Genomic DNA, 19514 nt, shown 5'->3' with positions numbered 1-19514 from the left:
AAGTTACACTGTCTAGTGGTATTCAACAATGGACTGTGCCGTGCACTGGTGATTATCAAATAAAAGCAGTAGGTGCGGCTGGGGGATACGATAATCGCGCTAAAAGTTCTCAGTACCGAGGAAGAGGTGCAAGAATGATCGGAACTTTCAGCTTATGCAAAGGTGAAATCATTCAAATACTTGTTGGTCAGGAAGGAGGAATTAACATTAATTCTGACTATGGTTCAGGGGGCGGTGGAGGAACCTTTGTAGTGAGAGGAAGCAACACGCCGTTGATAATAGCTGGAGGTGGAGGAGGCGTAGATATGGTATCCTCAAGACATGCAGGATGCGATGCCAACATCAGCACAACAGGGAACCCTGGGGAAGGATCATGGTCGGGAGGCAGCAATGGACATGGAGCACAGACGGCTGATAATGGTATTTCAGGTAAGATTATACAATGTAATCAATTTCAATTTAGCACCGCCAGCTTTTACAGGAATCTTATCGTTGAGCCCATTACAGAAAGTAACGTTTAACGTTACATTTTGCTCCCTAATAATGTTCTGGGAAAATATAGTTGAAAACATCAGCTGCTTCTCTGGTATTTTATCTGGGTAATAGACCACTCTTTCTATGGGTTTACCGGCGTAATAACCCCCCACGGGATGTTGGGAGAACCCGAGAAAAGCTTGTATCTAAACTTGAGCCCGCGATATGGTCACGTGTTACAGGTCAGTGGATACCTTGTTTTGCCAGGTGTCAGCTGACCATAACATCGATGTCCAATATCAAAGATGTACCTGTGAACCAAAGCTGCAAGCCTCGGTCAACCTATTAGCTGGAGTATGGCCGCCATGTTGCGCGACGTCGTCGTCGTCGTCGTGTGTACGCGCCCTCGAGTAATACCGCTAGTCATGATGACATGAGGAAAGCGATTCATGAATTCCTATGAGTACATATGTGCTGCGGTGGGAGCCGCTTGGGCCGCCGAAGCTCCGCTACAAAGAGATAACAAGGGAATACTACATATAGTACTAAAACGTGTGAAGATACACCCTATACTGCATTATGTTTATATTTCTTTTCCTCTAGGCGGTGGTGGTGGTGGATTTTACTCCAGTGGAAGAAGTGGAAAGAATTTTAATGGTACCAGTGGAAATGGCGGAGAAGGAGGCAAGGGATTTCTTCAGGGAGGAGTGGGTGGAAGAGCCAATAGAAACGATGTCGATGGAGGATTTGGTGGTGGTGGTGGTGGTGGGGGAACTGTAGCAGGTGGTGGAGGCGGAGGGTACTCTGGTGGGGGCAGTGGAAGAAATCGTGGGAACAGCTGTGGGGGAGGAGGAGGATCTTATAACACCGGAACAAATCAGCAAAATGACTGTTGTTTCAACACAGCTGGCCATGGTCATGTGGCCATTACATTTCTGTAAAAAACTGAACTACTTTGAGCACGATATACTGGTAATTAGGCCAGATTTAGAGCGAATTGAGATATTACCCATTTAAGAAACCAAAAATTAGTTGCGCGTTACTTGCCAGGCATTTGTAAGGTATTACACCTATTCAAGTTTCGTTAAACATCTAGCTTTTCTTCACACTTTTCCCAGAGATGCAATTTGCACTATGGCTTTTTATTTCATAATTGTAGTGTCAGATAATTTTTTTCCTATGTTATGCACTTGCTTAACAGCCGGCTTTCGGTTTAGTCAAGAGTATATATCCACGTAGAGCACACGCAGCTGAACTACTGAACTTAAAAAAATCATGTTTTTGATCTTTGAGACAACTAACCAAACAAGTCTAGAATTAACTTGAATATATCATTGTTAACGTTTATTTTTCCTTCGTTTTCCAGTTAGAGTAATTGATCTTAGTCGACAAAATCTTTTCAGTTTGGGAAGGATTTTCCATTTTAAAAATAGGAAATCCTTCTTGATCTCCTCACAAGCAATAGGCCCTTTGCACGATCCGGTCACGGAGTTAATTATGCTGGGACGCAAGTTGCACAGTAGGACTTCCAAAACAAAGGAACTCGTACCAGTCCAGCCCGACTTTCCTTTGTTTTGAAAGTCCCACTGTGTAACTTGCGTCCCAGCATAATTAATTCCGTACCATGTGACCGGATCGTGCAAAGGGCCCATTCCGTTTCACTCTTTCTTTACGCTCCTTAGGTTTGTTAGACACAGCTGAAGTATAAATGAAACCTTTGCATGTAAGGTGCGTTCCATTCCTTTACGATTTTACAAAACTTTCAGTATTATTAATGCATTATGTTTAAAGTGAAGGAGTTTTATACGCGTTCTACTACACGTTATCAGTCAAACTCTATGGAGTTCTGAGAGTGCTGGTTTGGAGAAATTGTTTGTATAATTAGTAACAGTAATTGGACCGGGTGGAGTACAATTCAGGGCGTGATCGCGCGAGTAATTTCAAAATTGGACGAACGCGAAGCGCGACGCGAATTTGTAATTACGAACACGAGTTATTCCCTAAATTGTACGATACAAGGTCCAATTACTAATTAACCGTATCTATAACAAATTTCGGAATTAAAAATGTCTTTTAAGAACTTCTTTTGAGCGAAAAACTTTGTGACGCTTCTCATAAGTTTTGAAAACTGTAGGAAACATTGAGAAGGAAGCCATTAAAGAGCGCGCAATTGACGTGTGAATCACGTGGGTATCCAATTAAAGGGATCCAATTACAAAAAGTTCACATTGGATACCTGTAATTGGACACCCAAGTGATCACGCACCGATTACGTGACAAATAGGCGCGCGGAGAACTGATCACGATCGAGAATTTTGTTATAGATACGATAAAAACATAATTCCCATTTGAAAACTGATTAATAAAGTAGTCTAGTTTGCATACCTGGCGATGCAAAATAAAGTAAGTCCTCAGGGATCGATTAAACATCGCCCTATATAGCCCACGCTTATATTGTTCTTAAGTCTTGCAGGCTAGAATAGCTCCGTCTTGCCCGCTCGGGTAGCCTTGTAATATATTAAATGAATTAATATGGACGTATGTTGAGTTTCCAAGGAAAATTTTAAGGTAAATTCCCTCGCATATGAGGAGCATCAAAATTTGATGCAAAGTACACGTAGAAATGTGCACTTAATTAAAAGAATGTTAAAATAGCTCTGTTGTGTTCGGGAAAATTTTAACTTTCTTGGCTTTAAAGAGCGATTTTTAACATCGATCACAATAGGTGAATGAAAGTTTAGAAAGCCGTCATTTTCGTTATATCGGGGTTTCACCGATTTATTTGAGTGACGTGACGGAAACCCTGTCTCCTTGGTAACTGTCATTTTGGTCGACAAGTCGAGTAAAATATCGCGTGAAATTTTCCCAAAAGAAGCAACTACCAATCGATGCCAATTAACTAATGTTATCGATTGATATCGATTGATCGATTGCTTTTCCGATCATCGATTCATCGACTAGACACCCCGGGAAAACAGATAGGGAAGCTGACGGGAGGCGCGAAGGGATTGGGACAGTACACGGGCGCGTTGGCCGGTAAACACTCGCCGGACCCTAACAGAAATGACCAGCTGCCAGCAGTCTATATCTGTTCCGGTAAAATCAGTATATGCAAGTTAGGTAGCTCAAGCTCAGTAGGCGCGCGTCATAACATCGACAGCAGCGTAGTAAATAATTAGACATGACGATTGTATGAGAAGTACTTCTGTCGCTTAAAATGGCGCAAAATTGGCCATAAAATTTCCTTTAAATTCACCTAAGGGACCGTTCATTTTTTATCAGGTAGGGGGGACTGGTGGGATTTGGGGGGGGGGGCATGCGAAAAAAATGGCTTTCGAGGGGGGGCCATCCCAAAAAAATAAGGGAAAAAGGGGGGGTCACGTGAAATATTTTAGTAAAACTTTAAAATGGCATAATGTTTGAATATCAAAAAAATTGCTATCGAATAAACATAGAAGGCAGGATACAAATTTATTACAAACTTTCCTTCTGCTTTAAAAAAACGTTTGGCGACAAAAAGCATTTGTAGCTACTGAAAAGAAGTATTTAACACTGTTATTTTCGAATGCAACTTTCACTGGCACTCATCTTCATCTTCGCTGTCGTCGAGTTCTTCGTCGCCGCTTGTGCTGCTATGGGAGTCTCTTTCACCAATGCTGCAAGAAGCAGCAATGCTTTCCGTCAGAGTGTACTCTTCAGGGTACATGAAGGTGTAAACATAATCTCTGACCTCCTGCTCAAGGTTGGTGGTGATTCTGCTTCTTGCAGCATTGGTGAAATAACTCCCTTCCAAGAGCTGTGCGATGTATGGCCCATCTCTTCTAAATAAGGACGTGGCAACATCCTCAACTTTAATACACTCTTCCGGGACGGCCGTTCTAGGAGGATACACAAAGCATTGTGGAAGATCATTTCCTAGCGGGTTTCCAACACAGATTCCATAAACTCGTTGGACGTTGTTTTCAGTCCGCTTCCTCTTTCTTTGATTGCACTTTCTGTGGTTTTCTTTTTTCCTTCTCCTTTTGTTGACGTGCTGTTTGAGTATGCCCTTGAATATGCTGTTATAATTGCTCTTATTTTCTAGTGCTTCCATGTCCTGCGTGACCTTCGTCAACTTAACTTCTATACATTTGATCTGTTTTACATTAAAACTGTGGGCATTCATCAATTCAGATGAGGGAGATGCCAATGAGAGGCCAAATGCCACACGCTCAGGGTGAGCCATAACTAGGAGATCCGAAATTGACTTCTCTTTCTTTTGATTTGTTTTTCAAACAACAGCTCTCTGTAGTATAGGGATTGTAAATATTGTCTTCACAGTGAGCACAAAACGTGAAGTAGGGGGATAATAGAGAAATATTAAAAAAGTTGAAATCTAAATATTGTTTGTTCAATTTTTTTTGGGGGGGGAGTCATCCCAAAAAATGACAGCTATAAGGGGGGGGAGCCATGTGAAAAAATTGGTAAGCTGAGGGGGGGTCATGCGATTTTTAAATGGTGCTTCCCAAATCCCACCAGCCCCCCCTCCCTCACAAAAAATGAACGGTCCCTAAGAATCAAATTCCGGTAAAAACAAAAATTACAAATCGTTTTCTCTTTTATTTGACAAAATTTAAGTCAGCCACCAGTATCTAATGTTTACAAAAGAAAAATGTTAAAAATCTAAAAAAGTGGCCGAGTAATTTAGAAAAACGTATTTCAAACGAAGTTAATAAACCAGAAGGTGTAATAATCCCGTAAATGGAGCAAAGCGCCCGATGAAATTTTCATCGCGGCAAACCCTCATCTTGGAGCTCGTATTTCATGTTATTTTGTATTGTTTACATTGCGCATTTGACAAAATTTGCAAATAGAAGCACTAGCTTTAATTGCGCTTGCTCGTGTCGGGAAATTTTGATATTTAACACATTGTTCGTCTTTTACCCGCGGCGTCCATTTACGCAACACGTCTCGCATGTTTTTGGCTAATTCAACTTTAGATGCGGATATCTAGACAATCTATCAGAATATCGAAAAACCTGACACACTTTTGAAGATTGACGCCTTGTGAATAAGACTGTGCAGCCATTTTGCTCGTGCTGTGGGCATCCGATACCCCATAAATTCAATAGAAGAACCATCGGTCGCTTCACGTCTTACCGGCTCCTGACACTTTCTAAGATAAAAACTCGCTTAAATTGTACTTTTATTTACACAACATTTATTAAGCTTTCTTCTGATATAGAGTTTGTTAGGGTTCTATTGAAGCTGGCGCGCGTAAGAATTTTTTCTCGATGGACACCACTCGCGAAGGTGGGAAGTAACCTTAATTATTGCCGAATTTAAAAACACACACACAAATGTAAAACGGGGAAGTTTCCTGCCAAAATTGACTCTGTCATTAGTCCAAATAACGTCTCATTGTATTGGTACGTTATGTTTCCTTGCAACTATTGAGATACTATTAGCGTTATGTTCAACACGCTCAATATAGAGAGGTTATTACACGGTGGCGAGAAGATATGAATATCAGGAGCCATAATCGGGGACGGAGACCGTAAGCGCGCGCCATTTCAAGTATTAGGGTTGTCTCCATGATATAGGACAATAATTCTATTTTTAGAACAGATTGGGCCATCGCCTGCGGCACATGCGCGTACATGCTGCGAGGATTTTTGCGGATGTCGCGCGGGGGAAATGGCGTCCGAAATTACCGACATTTTTCATGTTTTTGGCCCACAACTCAACGCGTTTACGTCTGTTGGAATTTTGCTTAAGTATTTTCGTCGTAAGCTGCTCCAGTATGAGTGAAGAAAGACAGTGTCGAATTTAGTTATGTTCCGCTTCAAGCTTATATATATCGCTGGCCAAGTTGTGTTCCGACGGATGCTTCTTTTACATGAGCTGTACATTACTCCACTTTAAATTTCACGTATGTTGAAGATTAACAGCTTTTCCATTACACAGCAAAAAACTAGCTGGATATATTCAGATATAGCAGAGCTTCAGGACTTCACAGTTTCCTAGCTCCTCTTACCACACGCTTGCGAGGAATTTGCCAGTCTATCGCGACCGAGAAGTAAAACAAAATCATTGCTAGTTTGAGTTTCGTCTGAATTGTAAGCAACGCTTGATGTTTCATCAAGGCTCAATAACTTTACGTCCGTAGATACTGCTCAGTTTTATTTGTGTAAAAATCCAGTAAAGTCTCTGTTGTCGATGAATGAGAGCGCCCGCCGATGCGTGTTTTGTACAGTCGGTAAACATGACAAATTGTACTTCCGCCGCACTTTCGTGTGAAAGCGTACATCGAACTCAAACAAAAACTCTATAGCTTTTAAATATGTTTAAGACTGATAAATGTTTGAGAACATATTAAAAGCTTAGCTGAAAATGTGTGAATAAAGCAGAAATAATCAGCAAAGTTACAATGACGCTTTCTTTAATCAACTTCGAATAACGATTTCGATTTTGGTGATCGAGTTATCAAAACTCCTTGTTTATTTTCATTTGCAAATGAGCTAATTGTACGCGTCAGACTTTCCTTTAAAAAACTTTTGCAAACTCACCAAACAAGCAGAAACAATAAGAAACCATCAACAAATTAACTCGATACCAGAGTGGAGAGTTTTCTTGCTATATTCTTAAGTCAGAACAAACGCAAAAACATACGCGTAAGCTTACAACTAGCGCGAGCAGACCTTATTATTCATTCCTAGCGCGAGATTGAAGTCTTGTTTTCGACCCTGGAAAAACCCACCTTTTCCGTTAGCTCAGAAGATAAAACTACATATAAGCGCCCTGGTTCGTATACCCTGTGTTATTCCCTGCCATCGCTGTGAAAAATACGCAAGAGAATCTCCCAAATCTCACCGTTTGATAATGCAACGTGACAACATTCACACGAGAGCCCCCGACATGTGCGTGGATCCGCGCGGATATATGACGTCAGGATGGCGCAATTTGTTCTAAAAATAGAAAAATTGTCCCATATCATAGGTGCGCGCGGATCCCAAGACTTACGGTCTCCGTCCCCGATTATGGCTCCTGATTTTATGTGCGAGTGGCAAGAGCAATATCTCACGAGTGAGCTGGGCTCACTCGTGAGATATTGTTCTTGCCACGAGAACATAAAATTCATATCCTCTCGCTACCGTGTAATGTTCTTTTTATTATATAGACATACTTATGACGGACAAACTTGACATTAGTGAAATCATCGATATCTTCACTAGTGAGGATATGGAAAATACGCCACTCGAGTCCCGGATGTGGTTTCGTATGAATTTTACGAGTGGTGTATTTTCCAGTAAAACACTCGTGTCTATTTAACAAATACATTCCATGTTGCCGTGCGTCTGTTCAGTAATAGATCAGATGACGTCAAAATGTGGTAAGAACAAAAAAGTGGCACACGAGGTGATAGCCGAGTGTGTCACTGATGTTCTTACCACATTTTGACGTCTTCTGTGATCTATTACTGAGCAGACGCACCGCAACATGGAATATATTTGTTTTATATAATAACGAAACAAACTACTACAGATAAAGCTTTTTTTATTTCAAAATCTTTCCACATAACTCTAAAGCCGGCCTTTGCCCACTTTGGCGAACACGACAAAAGCCATTTGACGTAATCTATTGTCTACACAAAATGAAGTAATCTCATTGGTTGCTATGCGCATCAAAGAATTGTGATTGCTCCAGGAAAATCACGCCACTGTCAAACTTGACTCCAGCGTCGCTTCTCGTGGAATGAAAACTTACAGCGAAAGCAGAATTGAACTGCGAAATCTACAAATCTTAAAGAAAATGCTGAAAAGTCAAGTCGGTTTTTGTCATCAGAGCAGCCCTGTGAGCCGAAAATCTTGGACGTTGCCTTGAATATTGCAGGAGTCTAAAAAATACGCTCGGAAAACTTGCGGTTGTGGTCAACCTGGAGGCTATTCGATTCGAGTTTTGAATGAAAGGAGCGTTAGTGATGGTGGAAATTTGTGTCCTCTGTGGTTGGTGATTTTCAATTCAGTTCGAAATAGTGTCGGAGACACCTTTTAGCTGCAATACAGTTGGCCGTGAGCTGTAGTGAGCTATACCTTGCTCGCTGCTGTCCCCTGAAACGGACTGGAACATTTGCATCGGAAAGCAAGGTTATACGTTTATTTTAACCGACTTTAAAAAGCGGTTTTGATGTTTCATTCCTGATATCAATCAGTGTGTCAACAATTATTTTGAGACTCAGAAAAATTGAATTTTTTTCAATAAATTAATCTCATAAACATTTTGTTTATTGGGTTTCTTAAATTCGAGATAAAGCAATAGTTCTCGGCTTACCAAGACCAATTTTGTGTTTGGTTTAGTCTCACTCGACTGCCGACTGAGACTGCTCGAGTATTTTTTGAGTCATTTTCTAAAACAGAAACGGCTTTATCTTTCTCCTTCTGGCTAGAGAACGCTTCTCGTACCTGTTCAATGCCTCCACAAGACTTTTTTTGTACCTCATCTTTTGCCCAGTCGCGTAAAATATCTAAATTCTCAAAACTTTCCGCCATTTTAGAACACAGAGGGAAAAAACTTTGTAATGAGGACGTCAATCGTGCGTCTGCCCTCTAATACATCATAGGCGAGAACCAATCAAAATGCGAGAATAACTTGGTTTATTATATAAATAATATGATTATATAGACATGAGTGTTTTACTGAAAAATACGCCACTCGTAAAATTCATACGAAACCACATCCGGCACTCGAGTGGCGTATTTTCCATATCCTCACGATTACAAGGATATCAAGTTTGTCTCTTAAATTGTACTTAAATTCGTTGGTATATCATCGAAACATAAAAATAAAAAAAAATAAAAAAAACATCGAAACATCTTCGGGTCTTCCTCCAAAGTCTTCGGCAATCTTCGGTAATATTCGGAAAAGGTTTGGAGAATCTTCGGAAATCTTCGGAAAGTGGTCAGAAATCTTCGCAAAATCGTCAAAAACGTCGTTTATCAGTATGTCTATATAATAAAAAGAACATTACACGTTAGCTCGAAGATATGAATTTTATATTCTCGTAGCAAGAACAATATTCTTGCCACTCGAACATAAAATTCATAATTCATTTCTTCTCGCCACCGTGTAATATCTTCTATATATTCCATATCAACAGGAAAATTATCGCTGTGCAAACCCACTGGACAGGTGATAAAATAACACTTTTAGCTACGTCACCGCACTTGGCAGAAAGAAAAGAACAGAATTATCTGGAGCTTGATTAAGATTGAAAACCAAATTTGCAATAATACCCCTAAATTACAGCTGCGCGGATATGTTCACTAAGGAAGTATAATACTGCTTCCAATCTTTAAATCTGCCCTCCATGAATAACCAAAAGTCATGAAGGAATCGCTTTCTGAACAGCTTGCTTTGAGGACGGACGCTCTTGTTTTGACTGAAACAGTTTTGTTAGCTGTTATCAATGTTGTGGCCTTTTTTGGCAATCTTCTAACTTGTTATGCCGTGTACAGAAACCAGAGGCTTCGTACGCTTACCAACATGTTTGTAATAGCACTTGGTGTAAGCGATATTCTGATGTCCATCCTCTGTATGCCTTTTTCAGTTGTAACTCTGTTTCGAGGCCGCTGGATGTTTGGGGAGAGTTTTTGTCGCTTTGACGGTTTTGCAGCATTGACATTTGCACTGGCTTCTCTTCAGACTATGGGATTAGTTGCAGTAAGTCGATACTACCGCGTTGTCAAGCCGGAAAAGTACGTGGTGTTGTTCAAAAAACAAAGAGCTTCGCTGTACATTGCAGTTGTTTGGTGCGTAGCTCTCGTTGGATCTGTGGCTCCATTCTTCATGAAGAACACTGGATTTAAATTCCACCCGGGTAAAGCGATGTGTTTGTACACATTGTACTCATTTGAAAGAAACATTCCTTATGCTGTCTCTCTTGGGCTCATTTATATTGCAGCACCCTTAACAGTAATTAGAATCTGCTACGCCAAAGTGTTCTGCTCAGTATCGCGATCAAACCGAGATTTCTCGCTCCAAAACAACTTGCAGCAACTCAGAGCGAACGTGGAAGAAGCAAAAGTGACCAAGACTTTGGCAGCAGTAATGGTTGGTTTTACGTGTTGCTGGCTTCCTACTAGTGTAATGGACTACATCGATGTCGCACAAGGGAAACCCACTCTTCCGCGTCAGGCTTACCTTACATACGGGTTCTTGCTTTACCTTAGTAGCACCATAAACCCCTTCATATACGGAGGAACAAATAAGCAGTTCAGGCGAGAGTTCAAAGCTACTTTGAGTCAGATTCTGTGCTTTTGGTGCCAAAACAATCACCAGAATTAACACAAAGTTAACTTCCTGCACTTTATTACAGGTATAAGAAACTGTCTTGAGCGCATAGCATCATATCCACGTTTATTTCCTTATTAACTTTAATATGCAAGCTCGCCGATGTACTGTAAAATGTATCTGCACAGAAACCATTTTAGCCAAACGTTGAGTTTATGACAAGCTTATTCACACCCAGGACCTGCTCTCTACATGTACAAGTGGAGGGGTGAAATTAAATTAAGGAAACAACCATTTCCAACATTCTCAGGAAATTTCGGTTTCGATGTGTAAATGGAACGTGACTTTTTCCTGAGTACCGTCCCACTGGAAAATTTCCGGGAGAAAAGCAACTTCTGAAAACGTCACTCCGTTTACCAGTTTCGCTATTACTAATAGAGATTCGTAGCGTAGAAATCCGATAGTAACGACTCCCGTTACTTTCCAGTTTAGCAGGCAAAAGGGGCCGTTGCTTTCGAGTAGCCGTTATTTTCGGATGGTTAAAGTACGTTTGTACGGTGCGGTAATTCATAGTCTTTTCTGAAATAAGAGGACACATACATAACACTACCAACTACCCACAAAAATAAAGTAGACTTTATACAACAAAAAAGGTCCTAAATGTTGGTATTGTAAGACAATGTAACACATTACACTTAACTCTGCTGCCAAACAGACAAAAACCGCAAAAAAATTATTTACGTTCAAGAAATGTTTCGCAAAGCTAAGTTCGAAATCAGATCATAAATTCCTCTTCACAGTGTTCAGGCTAGGCATGCAGTGTTCAGTCCTGCATCCCGACCAGTTTCTAACAGGAAAGGTAACTGCGAGCAAAAGAGGGTTCTTTTTACTAAATGTACGGGGCAAGCTTGTCAAGACATTTCTCGCCGTCTCCGAGTTAGAGTTGTTCGTTCTTTCGTGAAATGCGGAATCCCCTAACCAACTTCACGGCAACGCAATAGCGAAATCAATCTTAGTGGCCTGGAGAACTATGCAATTGGCCACTCGAGCGACGTGGAGCAGATATGTTTTCCTGATGATGGATAAATGTAACAACAATTTAAGACTCTTCGATGAAACGCGTGAAGATTTTCATGGTTTCACTAAAAATAATAAGAAAAAATCATTTATCACATTCCAATGGCGTTAAGTTTAAACCTCTCATCGTATTAAAGTTGAAACAATTTCACATTTGTTTGAGTTGCACAAGGCGTGGCTACCATACCACAGTCCAAAGATTTTCACGCGTTTTTGTTATCTAATCTAATGCAGTTGATACAACCTGCGCCCTAATTACGACTAGTGGCAAAAGCAAACACCTTACGGTACCTTAATAAGAGAGAAGAGAAATTTTTTCGTTCCAGTTCCTTTTTACGTTAGTCTTTGAAATCGCATCGTACTTCAATCTACAATACTGTGTGAAACGTTGTATTAAATAAAGTACGGTTTTTTATTGTATTCGAGTGGTAATCTTCACAGGGCCGCTACTTTCGGGTGAGCCGTTACTTTCAGGGTGGGGGGAAGGGGGCTTTACCTTCGGGATTCAATAAGAAAGTGAAAAATAAACGTTTCTTTCGGGGAGCCGTTATTTCGGGGGGAGGGGCTTTACTATAGGAATTCTACGGTATTGCATGTAACATCAACGAAACTGGCGCCTTTCTCTATTCTTACCGAACGGAAATTCTCAACTAAATTTTCCGGAATTTCGTTCTAAATAGGAATCAGCCACTTTTACCTAGTGTGTAAGTTTGTCCATATTTTAATCCTTTTCAATCGTTGCCGGCGTGACGTGTTTCTCGCTTCGTAAGTAATAAGTTCCTGTCAATCAAGTTTCCAGCCATCATTTTGCCGTTACTGAGCAAGTTTGGTTTTCATTAGAAAAGTAAAGAAGACGCAAATTGTAAATGGTAACTTGCACTTTTTATAGCAAGATTTTGCTCAACAATATTTGCTTTACCAGCTAAGTGCTTCAAAAGAATCAATTCTGAATATTGAAAGAGCAAGGCATGATTGATTATTCTAAGAATGTGTGGATTCATCAACGCTTTTTCTACACAGGGCATTTTGCAGTTTCTGAAAGCCAATATTTCCTTTAATATTAGACTCGATGAGCTAAAACTTTCACCAATGAATGTAGGAATACATCCACCTTGAGCAAATTTATAGGGTACGCAGATTTGACGGATTTTCGTTGAATTTTGCCACAACCTTCCAGGGATAATGACAAATGAAAAGGTGTTGGGAAATTTTAATATTTAACATATTTTTCGTCTTTTTCCTGTGGTGTCCATTTACGCAATACGTCTCGCATATTTTTCAGCTACTCCAACTTTAGATGCGGATATCTAAACAACCAATCAGAATATCGAAAAAGCCTGACACACTTTTGTTGATTAATGTTTTGTAAATAAGACTGTGCAACCATTTTGCTCGTGATGCGGTATTCGATACCCTATAGATTCAATAGAAGAATCATTGGTCGTTTCACGCCTTATACCGGCTACTGACACTTCCTAAAATAAGAACTCGCTTAAATTGTGCTTTTATTGTAAACAACATTTACTAAGCTTTCTTCTGATATATAGTGTCTTAGAGTTTTATCGAAACTGGCGTACGCACGAATTTTTTTCCTTAATTATTGCCGGATGCAAAAAGGAACACACAAACACGAAAATGTAAAACGGGGAAGTTTCCGGCGCATAAATTGACTCTGTCATTATTCCAAACAACGTCTCATTGTATTAGTACGTTATGTTTCCTTGCAAATATTGAGATACTATTAGCGTTATATTCAACAAGCCCAATAATATCTTATATTCCATATCAACAGGAAAATTATCGCTGTGCAAACCCACTGGGCAGGTGATAAAATAACACTCTTAGCTACGTCACCGCACTTGACAAGTAAAAAAAAAAAACAGAATCATATGGAGCTCGATTGAGATTGAGAATCGAGCTTGCGATAATACCTCTAAATTACAGCAGCGCGGATATCTTCAATAACGAAGTGTAATACTGCTTCCAATCTTTAAATTTGCCATCCGTGAATCGCCAGATGTCATGAAGGAATCGCTTTCTGGACAGCTAGCTTTGAGGACGGACGCTCTTGTTTGGACTGAAACAGTTTTGTTAGCTGTTATCAATGTTGTGGCCTTCTTTGGCAATCTTCTAACTTGTTATGCCGTATACAGAAACCAAAGGCTTCGTACGCTTCCCAACATGTTCGTGATAGCACTTGGTGTAAGCGATGTTCTCATGTCCATCTTCTGTATGCCTTTTTCAGTTGTAACTCTGTTTCGCGGCCGCTGGATATTTGGGGAGAGTTTTTGTCGCTTTGACGGTTTTGCAGCATTGACATTTGCACTGGCTTCTCTTCAGACTATGGGATTAATCGCAGTTAGTCGATATTTCTGCGTTGTCAAACCAGAAAGGTACGCTGTGTTGTTCAAAAAACAAAGAGCTTTGCTGTACATTGCTGTTGTTTGGTGCATAGCTCTGGTTGGATCTGTACCTCCATTCTTCATGAAGAACGCTGGATTTGAATTCCAGCCTGGTAAAGCCATGTGCTTGTTCACATTTGAACGTAGTATTGCTTACGCTGTCTTTCTTGGGTCCGTTTATATTGCAGCACCCTTAACAGTAATTAAAATCTGCTACGCCAAAGTGTTCTACTCAGTGTCGCGATCAAACCGAGTTTTCTCGCTCCAAAACAACCTGCATCAACTCAGAGCGAACGTGGAGGAAGCAAAAGTGACCAAGACTTTAGCAGCAGTAGTAGTCGGTTTTTCTTGTTGTTGGCTTCCTATTGGTGTAATGGATTACATGGATGTCGCACAAGGGAAACTCGCCTTTCCGCGACAGGCTTACCTTACATACGGGTTCTTGCTATACCTTAGTAGCACGATAAACCCCTTCATATATGCAGGAACAAATAAGCAGTTCAGGCGAGAGTTCAAATCCGTTTTGAGTCAGATTCTGTGCTTTTGGTGGCAAACCAATCACCACAATTAACATAAAGCAAAGCCTCTCAGCTGTTTTTTACAGGTTCGGAGGGGTTATGAAAGAAACTCAGTTGAGCGCATAGCATTACATAAACGTTTGTTTCCTAATTAACTTTTGCAAACTCACCGATGTACTCTGAAATGTATCTGCGGGTAAATCAACTGGGCCAAAAGATGAAGTTATAACCTTTTTATTCACACCCAAATCCAGTTCTCTACATGTACGGGTGGAGCGGTGAAATTAAATTATGGAAACGACCATTTTCAATATTATCAGGAAATTCCGGCTTCGATGCGTAAATGGAAAACGAACTACAGCCAGGGGAAAAGCAACTTCTGAAAAGATCGTTCCGTTTACCAGTTTGGCTATTACTAACAGAAATTCATATTTCATGTAACATCAACGATGACTGGCGCCTTTCTCTGTTCTTTCGGAACGGAAATTTCTAACCAAAATTTCCAGAATTTCGTTCTAAATAGGAATCAGCCACTGTTACGTAATGTTTAAGTTTGTCCATATTGTAATCCATTTTAACCGTTGCCAGCGTGACGGGTTCTCGCTTCGTACGTGGTAAGTTCCTGTCAATCAAGTTTCCAGTCATCATTTTGCCGTTACTGGGCAGATTTGGTTTCCACTAGAGCAACGAAGAAAACGCAAATGGTAACTTGCACTTTTTATAGCAAGATTTTGCTCAACAATGTTTGCTTTATCAGGGTAAGTGCTTCAAAAGAATCAATTCTGAATATTGAAAGAGCAAGGCATGATTAATTATTCTAAGAATGTGGGGACTCATTAACGCTTTTTCTATACACGAACATTTTGCAGTTTCTGAAAGCCAATATTTCCTTCAATATCAGACCCAAAGAGAGAACTTTCACCATTACTAATTGTCACATGCTCTTTAATTGGAAATGGAAACAATTCGCATTTAGCTTAATGCGTCTATACGGAAAATATTATTCATGTAAAAATGAACCAAAATGAAAACAACGAGGCCATGTTGAAATTAAAAAGGTTTTTTTTTTCTCCCGCGGAGCAAACAATAACAACAGCCAAAAACTTCTGTATTATTCGCTGACGAGTTATTTTTGGAGGACATTAGTAGAAGCCATCTTCGGCTGAGAGAGGAAAACAGCCGTTTATCTCGAAAGTCTGGCCGATCCGCCGCTGTAAGCAAATGCATAAATATCTGTGGGTCAACAAACTTGGCCAAGTGGATTGGCGAGTTCACATCCCACGGCTCATTCCTCATGTGGGACGTTTAAACATAAGGAATTTTATGTAAATATCAATATCGGAACAGCGCAGGATGGCGTACATGGGATGAGGCAAGAGCTGCTGCAGCCAACAGAGAAAATTGGAGGCATTCTGTGGAGGCCTTATGTGCCACGAGGCACAAAGAAGCTAAGTGAAGTAAGTGAAGTGATCAATATCGATTCCACTTCTTTTGCACTTCTCTATTCCATCCTTTTTTTGTATTTCCTAATAAGCCTGGTGGTCACTACGAGATAAGTACAAGCACAAACATAAGCCTAATGTTAGGGAGAACGCCCACAACACAAGTATAAGCACCAGAACAAGAAAAACAAAACTTTTTGTTCTTCCTGTTCTTGTGCTTATGTTTATGTCAGGTGAGAACGCCATGCTGTAAGCATAAGCATAAAAGATAGTACGCCATTTTTTTTTTACTTTGTCCAGGAGGTATGGAACCAAAAGTAAGGCAATTATCCATTCTGCGCGTGCGTACCTCCTTATGTTTGTGTTGTGGGTGTCCTTACTACCATTATGCTGGTGCTTGTGCTTATGATTTAGTGAAAACCAGGCTTAAATCGATTTTCCAAACAATTTCAACTGAAAATCCCTAACTCCTTTTATTTTAGATTTATTATGTCTATCCCAACCTTATGGAAATCAGCAAGAAAAAACCTTTTTCGTCGCAAACTTCAAACGGCAAAAACAAAAATAACCCAATACTGATCCACTAAAACCGTATACTCTGTACTGTTATAAAAATGTCTTATACTCTGTTCTGTTATGAAAATGTCTTTTTACCTCCCACGGAAAGCAAAACCTTAAGATATGGTAAGGCCATCCCCCCTTTTTTTTCGTTTATTGTCGAATGCGCTTTCTGATTTTGGGTCGGTCGGTCGTAAAAGGAAAAAAAAACAAAACAAAAATAAAATTGGAAAAGGAGTCTGGAACTAGGAGGCCCGGTACCTCAGCATAATATCCGTGGAGCCTGGAAACAACAAGGTGTGGTTACAAAGTCAACATCGCAGCAATGGAGGAAGGAAAAAGTCGACGTCGTTGTTAAAATCAAACGAGAACAGGGAAAAACTAAAAATCTGTAAGGCAAAAAATTGCTTATGTTTCAGATTAAAGTGACAATTGTTTGAAATAATGTGTCATTGCCCTTCATTGCCTTCTGTGCAACTTTTTTTTTTTTGAAACCTCGAAAATCTGGGTCGGTCGGACGACGCTAAACAGAGAAAAAAAAGGGGATGGCCTAATACCCAGGAAAACATTTATAGAGTTTATGAACTATCGTTCAAAATAAAGAATGACATACAGTGGTGGTCTACATGGTTACGATAAATGCCCTCAATATCTGACTGACACTCTATCGACCCCATGTTTTTACACTATGCTTCAACTTCATCCTGTTGTAGCTTATTTCAAACCTGCTGGGTTAAGAGACGTAAAGAAAACCGTAACGTTATCAAACAGCATAATATTATGCGAAATCTTTGAAAATATGGGACGCATATTCTTTGAATTATATGCTTCTTATCGGGAAGTGCTCTCTATATAATGGCTGCTTGCACGAAGAAAAGCTCTGTTTTACAATCTGTAAGGTGGTGTTCCACATTCAAAATATATTTTTTTTTAATTAAACAACTCTGTGGGTCAGTTTTGGCACCGAGTTAAAGGACTTAGCACTGACTTCAAAAATGAGCTTTTCCTGGTCACATGCCACAATAGTTAATGGACAACTAGCCACTGACTATTAAAAAGTGGTCTCCATTATAAGCACGATAACGTAATAATGAATGGTTTGAGAAGCATGGAACCAAGTTCATCCTGTCCGTTAACAAGTTGGCCAGGTGTCAAACCTCAGAAAATAGTGTTATGAGGTTTATTTTTTTTCGTGAAAATGGGAAAAAGTTTCCTAATATTAACTAATATTAATTATGTTAACTGAATAACAGGGAAAACTTTTCAAAAATTAAAAATTTTATTAATTTACGACCTAGATAATTGTGTCCTTTACCAATCTTGGAAATCTGACAACATTCGGTTGAAACCCAACGGAGATATCGTGTTTGAAATATTGGTGATCCGTCTATTTGGTATTTTGGAGAAATATTGTTTTTGAACCCTTTGAGCCCCAATCACGCCTATACGCGTAATTAATGGTCGTGCTCTTTGTTTCACACGTGACGTCATCAATTTAAATGTCATCAGATATTCTTGATAAGCAGATAGTACAACTAGGCTAGACCTTTCCAGACATTGGTCAGGTTTAGATATCGACGACATTCCGACGTCACAAATCGAAAAACGTTATCAGTTTTGGTGCAAAAACGGTGGTAAAATGGTCCACTATGCCTATGATTGATCAAGGTTCAATTTTAGGCTTCGCCAAATTTTGGCTTATGCGCATGCCCGGAATTGAAATATTGCTCAATTTTCTGGGTAATCCCCGAAAAATCTCTCCTTTTGATAAAAAAATAGTCTTCTTAGCAAAAATTAGGCTTATTTAGCGTCATGGCAGCCAAAAAACCTGACTAAACGGTTAAAAACGGTATTTTTTGGCAAAAGTTTGGTATTCAAAGGGTTAAACTTTTACTTCGCTCTCCGAGAGCCCAACTGATTAGCCCTGTGAACGCCAGGGTGGTGCGCAGCGGCAGGGAGAGGGAGTATATGGAAAGGTTTCACATAAATTTTCCATTATAGGCATGGTAGAGGAAACAATGTTCTGGCATGATGCAAAATTCTCATAAGTACACATCTTTAAAGCTCTCCTGTAAAGTTTAATTACAAGTACAATCTTCGACATGATTATATCCTGTCTTTGCGCGAAAATTAACTCTTTGCCGCAAAGAAATGGAACGAGCTAACAAATGATATTAGAACTAAAGTAGGCACTAATGAAGTGAACAACAAAATTCGATCGCTTAAGTTTGACTGATGTCGGAACTTATTGTGATTTGATTCTTTAGATCCTTAGTTCTCTGCGTTTATACAGTGTAGGTCTTTATAGTTTTATACGATCAATTATTGTACGTTTTTGTTTTAATTTTTAGGATATACCAGGGCCGTGGATTACCTGTAAACTAGCTGACTAGCTAAGAGTAACTCCACGTTGAATAAAGTATGGTATCGTATTGTATCGTAAACAACTGTTGCTATGGTTGTTGCTATGGCGCGTTGAAATATAGCTACCAGAGTGCAGAGTTCTTAATTTCAACGTTAATCAAGGAGGAAGTCGAGCAAAACCGTTTCAAAGTTCGTTTTGCATATGGTCAGACATGTTAAATCTTTGTTTCGAAAAAATAGTTTTTTGGAGAAAAATTTATATCTGAAGGTATAAGACCACCTTAAACAGAAGTGGAGCTTTCAATTCGGAAATGAGTGATCATCACTTGATGTTTGCATTGATGGTGAGTAAAATTTCAAAACATCGCAAGAAAGTGGTAACTTTTAGAAGGATAAAATCCCTAGATGTT

At 39.8% G+C, this 19514-nt stretch overlaps 3 protein-coding genes across 3 annotated transcripts; all 3 read left to right on the top strand.

Annotated features, from left to right (window-relative positions):
- The first annotated feature begins 44 nt into the window (after positions 1 to 44).
- LOC145495576 (uncharacterized) lies at positions 45 to 1730 on the top strand. The gene is made up of 2 exons (XM_081475215.1): positions 45 to 429; positions 1078 to 1730. The coding sequence occupies exons 1-2, from the start codon at positions 135 to 137 to the stop codon at positions 1413 to 1415; spliced, it is 633 nt and encodes a 210-aa protein (XP_081331341.1). The 5' UTR covers positions 45 to 134; the 3' UTR covers positions 1416 to 1730.
- Positions 1731 to 9828: 8098 nt separating this feature from the next.
- LOC145495528 (beta-2 adrenergic receptor-like) lies at positions 9829 to 10978 on the top strand. The gene has a single exon (XM_081475169.1). It carries the CDS (start codon positions 9838 to 9840, stop codon positions 10795 to 10797), a length of 960 nt encoding a protein of 319 aa, XP_081331295.1. The 5' UTR covers positions 9829 to 9837; the 3' UTR covers positions 10798 to 10978.
- A 2779-nt stretch (positions 10979 to 13757) lies between these two features.
- LOC145495534 (melatonin receptor type 1B-like) lies at positions 13758 to 14793 on the top strand. The gene has a single exon (XM_081475174.1). It carries the CDS (start codon positions 13843 to 13845, stop codon positions 14791 to 14793), a length of 951 nt encoding a protein of 316 aa, XP_081331300.1. The 5' UTR covers positions 13758 to 13842.
- Positions 14794 to 19514: the final 4721 nt, after the last annotated feature.

This window comes from Orbicella franksi, chromosome 8, assembly GCF_964199315.1.
Source record: "Orbicella franksi chromosome 8, jaOrbFran1.1, whole genome shotgun sequence".
Lineage (NCBI taxonomy): Eukaryota > Metazoa > Cnidaria > Anthozoa > Scleractinia > Merulinidae > Orbicella > Orbicella franksi.
This window is presented reverse-complemented; position numbering and strand designations above follow the sequence as displayed.

Bases quoted from the DNA above. Each gene is read 5' to 3' on its own strand.
- LOC145495576 (XM_081475215.1), top strand. From the start codon at position 135: ATGATCGGAACTTTCAGCTTATGCAAAGGTGAAATCATTCAAATACTT. The intron at 430-1,077 runs GTAAGATTATAC...CTTTTCCTCTAG, and splicing joins GGCTGATAATGGTATTTCAG to GCGGTGGTGGTGGTGGATTT.
- LOC145495528 (XM_081475169.1), top strand. From the start codon at position 9,838: ATGAAGGAATCGCTTTCTGAACAGCTTGCTTTGAGGACGGACGCTCTT.
- LOC145495534 (XM_081475174.1), top strand. From the start codon at position 13,843: ATGAAGGAATCGCTTTCTGGACAGCTAGCTTTGAGGACGGACGCTCTT.